Genomic DNA, 6,042 nt, shown 5'->3' with positions numbered 1-6,042 from the left:
AAAAACTTTTCTGCTACCTGACGCATGCATGAAGTGATTCTGACCATATCGAAGTTAGTGAAGCGAACGACCATTGTTCGGTCGAAATGGGAATATCAATTTGGAAACACGTCAAGGATGGTTACCCCTGAAAATCGTTGATATCCCGTTAAAAATAGCCGTTTTTCAACAAAAGTTCTGGACGTCCCAAATGTTTCGCTAACTGAATAGGCGATTTCTCCAACTTTCAAATGTCATATTTTGGAGGTAAGTCGATCAATTTTCAAACGGATTGTTTTAAATGGTAAAATGGGGATTTGTGAGGAGATCTAAACACAGTTTTGACCGCCGGGCTCACGATTTTTATTTTTTTCGTCGTTTTCTTGCACTTGATTTAGCATTTCGCTATTTACCTTTACTAATTACATATTAGAATATAGGCATAGGATATGTTGTGTCTATTACCTGTGGCCCTGATGGCACTATATCGCTCACCTGTTTTTGGTTTTATTTCGCTTTAGCCATATAAGCCTCGTCCCCTGGCGTCCATAGTTTTCGACAATGTGTCAATATTGCCGATGTAAAGGACATGTGACAAATAAATGAATTTTTATCGTGTTCGAAAAGTCAATTACAACAATTTTGCCAATTTTAAAGGGCCATAATCCAGGCATGCATACACGATTCGAAAGGAACCGTGCTTTCATGTATATCTAGCTACTGTATAAGTTTGGTAAATATTGGATAATAAATGATGACTTTAACTTGTTCACAAGGTCAATTATAGCAATTTTGGCAATTTTAAAGGGCCATAATCCCGTCACGCATAAATGGATCTGGCTGGTTTTCGAAAGGAATCGAGCTCTTATGTATATCTAGGTACTGAATAGGTTTGGTAAACATCGGATCCTAAATGAAGACTGTATCGTGTTCACAAGAAAGTGTGGTTGGACGACAGACAAAGGGCGATATCCCAAAAATCATAACCCATATATAGCATCAAACTGGTTAATTAAGTCATAATATAAAAAGATATTTGCAGAAAAAACAACACAAAAACAAGAGGGCCAAGTTGGTCCTAAATCGATCACCTGAATGATAGTAAATTAGAAGCAAATATTTAACTGCAAATATCTGTGAAAATGTTATCGGTAGTTCAAATGAAACTGCAAGGAGTGGACACTCAGTTAAAGAAATAGTTTATCAGTAAAATCCATTTGTATCTTGAATAACTTTAATAAGAATGGAATTATAAAGTTTTGTCATTTTGCACCTTTCCTGATGCTGCTCTGCTTCCCTGTTTGTCAACGAAATCAATATGGCTTGAGCAATTTTTGTAGAGTCACTCAAAGAACATTTCTGCCAAATTATCTTGGAATCTAACAAACAGATTATGGAGATGGAGGTTTTTAAGGTTTGGGTAATTTTTCTCAATTTCTGACGCCGCAGCATCAAAAGTTCTACACAGAATGTAAGTCTTTGAACAACTTTGAAAGAGGACCATCAAAAGAACATTCCTGTGAAGTTACATTGAAATTGGTTGAGTGGAATGGTAGGAGTTGTCCATTTGTAGCTAAAACTTCAATTTACCCCTTTTGTGATGACGCGAGGTTGCTATGATTTTGTAACCAGTCAATACGGTTTGCACAAATTAAGTAGAGGATCACTGAAGTAAGATTCCTATTCAAATTTATTTAATATCAGACAAGGATTTTCAAAAAAATGGAATTTCCAAATTTTGTCATTTTGCCCCTTTTCTGATGCCTCCTGACTGCCATGTTTTTTAACCAATCAGTATACCATGAACAGGAGAAGATTTTTAAAGTTTGAACAATTCCCCTCTTTCTGATGCCGCTGCAACCAAAGTTCTCAATGGAATTTAAATCTTTGAACAATTTTGAAAGAGGGCCACCAATGAAACATTCCTGTGTAGTTTGGATATAATTGATCATGTGGTTTAGGAGGAGATGATGTTTAAATGTAAAAGTTAAGAACGGACGACGGACAAAAAGTGATCAGAATAGATTACCTTGAGCCTTCGGCTCAGGTGATCTAACAACACAAAAATAAGCATTGCTTATCAACACATGTAAGTACAAGCAACTGTTAATAGTTCAGGTGCATTCATAGAGCTAGTATACTCCCAAATATTAAGATGCTACATATTCTCGAGCCATCGAACTGCACACCCTAAATAGAAACCATTTATATGTACTTTTCACAAGATCGGGCATAAGCAAAGCATATCACCTGTTCTTGAAATACATATTTTTACAAACTTTTAATGTAATTTTTGTTTGTTTTAAATGAAAATTTACTGCTCAAAGAAATAAGCAAACAGAAGTACACTTTTTGATGTTAGAAGCCTAGAAAAGTTTAACATTGTAAAGATAATGATGTAGGTAATTTGTGTGAATAGTCGGTAAAAAAAAAAAATTTCGTCCGCCACCTCCATGTCCGGAGCGTACTTCAGACAGGATCCAATGGCCCCATCCACCTCATGTTCAGTAGCAGTACCGAATGTTTTTATCACACTTGCTGAAATGTATAACACATGAAATAGCTTACAATATAGAGGATGATTGTTTGTTTCAGTGTAAGATCGCAATATAGTTCACCAAGTGACCACCAAAAGATATATTTCACAAGTGGCATTTACTACATGCCACAAAAAGACATAAAATTACATTTGGTGGTAGATTTACATCAAAGCGTGCCAGTTTGAATGCGAAAGTAACGTGATCTCGGAAATGACGTCGTTGAATATTTGTCCCCGCGCGCTGACTTTTGATTTTGACTAGAACAGGCTAAAATTTCCAAACAGTGAAAATTATCAAAATTATAATTTCAGTGTGTTTGTAACACGTTTTCTGATTGGATAAAAAAACAAATTTGCGACAGTATAATCACAGTATACCTGTCGCAAATTGTTTTGGCTGCCTCACAAAAAAATTGTATTCCTACGCGTTGTTGTTATTTACAATGGCGGCTAACTTTGATCTTGTTTGGCTGGACGACGATAATGATTCAATGAGTAGCGAAGGCGACACTGATCTTCTGGCTGCAATTAGCTTGTTAGATACATGCACAGGTACCGATGAACCGGTAATAGACACTTCTGAACAAGTTGAGTCGTTGCAAATACCATCTGAATCTGACAGCACCACTGTCACAGCAGACGACACATGTGCCGAGCCCGAGGTCAGCCAGAAGACTGCACGCTTTCCACACATGGATGAGGACGAGCTGGACAATCTAGTTGCCCAAAGTGCGAGCAAGCACACGGATAAAATGACGAAATGGGGTGTTAATACCTTCAAATGTAGGTATCAAATACAAAAAACAGCCGCCATACACCGTCCCTTCAAAGCCAGAACACACATGTGTACAGTGTCCCGTTAGTTGACCTACTTCCAGTCACGCACCGATGTCTTGGTGCTCAAGTTCTCTCCCATCCTACAAATTACAATAAAATGCGACTGTTTTGTTTGTTGTTTTCCTTAAAATTGTGTATTCCCCCGAGATTGTTCCATTAACACATGAAATGTCCTTCGGGGTGGGGAAAGAAATAGACTTGTGGTCACAAATGTGTGTTTTTAGGTGTGTTTTTTTACAGAAAATATTTATTGGAATCCGAATGATGTAGAACTAGGAAATCAAAGGTTAAGTTGTGAAGTTTAACACAGATTTATTATGATGTTAATTACTTTGTTAGTATCAATAATTAACATTCCATAAAAACTTTTTTTTTATTGATTATTGATTAATTTAATTTGCACAGGGATTTGTATCCATTTGCTCAAAATAATTTTTGACCGTCCTTACAATAATTACACTCAAAATAATGTTTCGCGTCTCCAGTAAAACTAAATTTATAATCGTAATACATTTGTCGACGGTTTAATTAATTTGCCGACGGTATACTTAATTTGCCAATGGTATTATAAATTTGCAGACGGTTAAATCAATTTGCCGAATGTAATGTCTGTGTCTCCCAGAATAACTGAACAAACCATGCTGCTTTTATGGCGGGTCTTTTAATCATCCACTTCCGCTGTACATAACATAATCACCAAATGACGGACATAGTTTCCGGAATCATAGTGTTGCTAATTTATAGTGTAGGATATTACATAGACGGTATAATTAATTTGCTGACAGTAAGTCGAGTTGAATCCATTTGTCGACAACTAAATAAATTTGCCGACGGTATAATTAATTTGCTGACGGTATAATAAATTTGAAGACGGTTAAATCAATTTGTCGACGGTATAATTAATTTGCGAATGGTATAATACATTTACAGATGGTATAATAAATTTGCAGACATAGTTGATGCATGTATGGTTGCTCTACTGATTTTGAATTTGACCTACATTCTATGCTTCAATGACTTGGTTAAGAAGAATTGTGTCATGTATATTTCAGGTGAAGAAGAATTGCCCAAATTAATATTACGGTTACTTTAAGTGCTACATGAATTATGCATCAATGCTCAATCTATGATTTCTCTACTTATTTCATGATGCCGATGGTCACTTATGGAATATTGTTGAGTAAACACTTAAAAACAAAAAAATATGTTTGAAATATAACATTTTGTAATCTTTATCTTCCAGAAATGATTCTCATCAGACACCCCGACCACCGACTCGACCGACAATCACTGACGTACAGACAGACCCACTAAATGAGACATCCCAACCACCGACTCGACCGACAATCACTGACGTACAGACAGACCCACTAAATGAGAAATCCCAACCACCGACTCGACCAACAATCACTGACGCACAGACGGACCCACTTACTGAGACATCCCGACCACCGACTCGACCGACAATCACTGACGTACAGACGGACCCACTTAATGAGACATCCCGACCACCGACTCGACCAACAATCACTGACGTACATACGGACCCACTTAATGAAACATCCCAACCACCGACTCGACCGACAATCACTGACGTACAGACAGACCAGGAACTATTTATTTGATGGCTAACAGTGTGTACAGCCAGTAGGGCTAACAGTGTATACAGCTAGTAGGGCTAACAGTGTGTACAGCCAGTAGGGCTAACGGTGTATACAGCTGGTAGGGCTAACAGTGTATACAGCCAGTAGAGCTAACAGTGTGTACAGCCAGTAGGGCTAACAGTGTGTACAGCCAGTAGGGCTAACAGTGTATACAGCTAGTAGGGCTAACAGTGTATACAGCCAGTAGGGCTAACAGTGTGTACAGCCAGTAGGGCTAACAGTGTGTACAGCCAGTAGGGCTAACAGTGTATACAGCCAGTAGGGCTAACAGTGTGTACAGCCAGTAGGGCTAACAGTGTATACAGCCAGTAGGGCTAACAGTGTATACAGCCAGTAGGGCTAACAGTGTATACAGCCAGTAGGGCTAACAGTGTATACAGCCAGTAGGGCTAACAGTGTATACAGCCAGTAGGGCTAACAGTGTATACAGCCAGTAGGGCTAACAGTGTATACAGCCAGTAGGGCTAACAGTGTATACAGCCAGTAGGGCTAACAGTGTATACAGCCAGTAGGGCTAACAGTGTATACAGCCAGTAGGGCTAACAGTGTATACAGCCAGTAGAGCTAACAGTGTGTACAGCCAGTAGGGCTAACAGTGTATACAGCCAGTAGGGCTAACAGTGTGTACAGCCAGTAGGGCTAACAGTGTATACAGCCAGTAGGGCTAACAGTGTATACAGCCAGTAGGGCTAACAGTGTATACAGCCAGTAGGGCTAACAGTGTATACAGCCAGTAGGGCTAACAGTGTATACAGCCAGTAGGGCTAACAGTGTATACAGCCAGTAGGGCTAACAGTGTATACAGCCAGTAGGGCTAACAGTGTATACAGCCAGTAGGGCTAACAGTGTATACAGCCAGTAGGGCTAACAGTGTATACAGCCAGTAGGGCTAACAGTGTATACAGCCAGTAGGGCTAACAGTGTATACAGCCAGTAGGGCTAACAGTGTATACAGCCAGTAGGGCTAACAGTGTATACAGCCAGTAGGGCTAACAGTGTATACAGCCAGTAGGGCTAACAGTG

The 6,042-nt window shown here is 39.0% G+C and overlaps 1 protein-coding gene across 1 annotated transcript; it reads left to right on the top strand.

Moving 5' to 3' along the window:
• Positions 1 to 2,961: 2,961 nt before the first annotated feature.
• LOC110445939 (salivary glue protein Sgs-3-like) lies at positions 2,962 to 4,980 on the top strand. The gene is made up of 2 exons (XM_021490830.1): positions 2,962 to 3,305; positions 4,599 to 4,980. Exons 1-2 carry the CDS (start codon positions 2,962 to 2,964, stop codon positions 4,978 to 4,980), a joined length of 726 nt encoding a protein of 241 aa, XP_021346505.1.
• Positions 4,981 to 6,042: the final 1,062 nt, after the last annotated feature.

The sequence above is a fragment of the Mizuhopecten yessoensis genome, unplaced genomic scaffold (assembly GCF_002113885.1).
Source record: "Mizuhopecten yessoensis strain PY_sf001 unplaced genomic scaffold, ASM211388v2 scaffold2423, whole genome shotgun sequence".
NCBI lineage: Eukaryota > Metazoa > Mollusca > Bivalvia > Pectinida > Pectinidae > Mizuhopecten > Mizuhopecten yessoensis.
The sequence above is the reverse complement of the archived record's forward strand: the minus strand, read 5'-3'. Positions and strand labels throughout refer to the sequence as shown.

What these genes read in the sequence shown, in the direction of transcription:
- LOC110445939 (XM_021490830.1), top strand. Translation starts at nt 2,962, where the DNA reads ATGGCGGCTAACTTTGATCTTGTTTGGCTGGACGACGATAATGATTCA. An exon ending in GTTAATACCTTCAAATGTAG is followed by an intron (nt 3,306 to 4,598) that starts GTATCAAATACA and finishes TTTATCTTCCAG; the next exon opens with AAATGATTCTCATCAGACAC.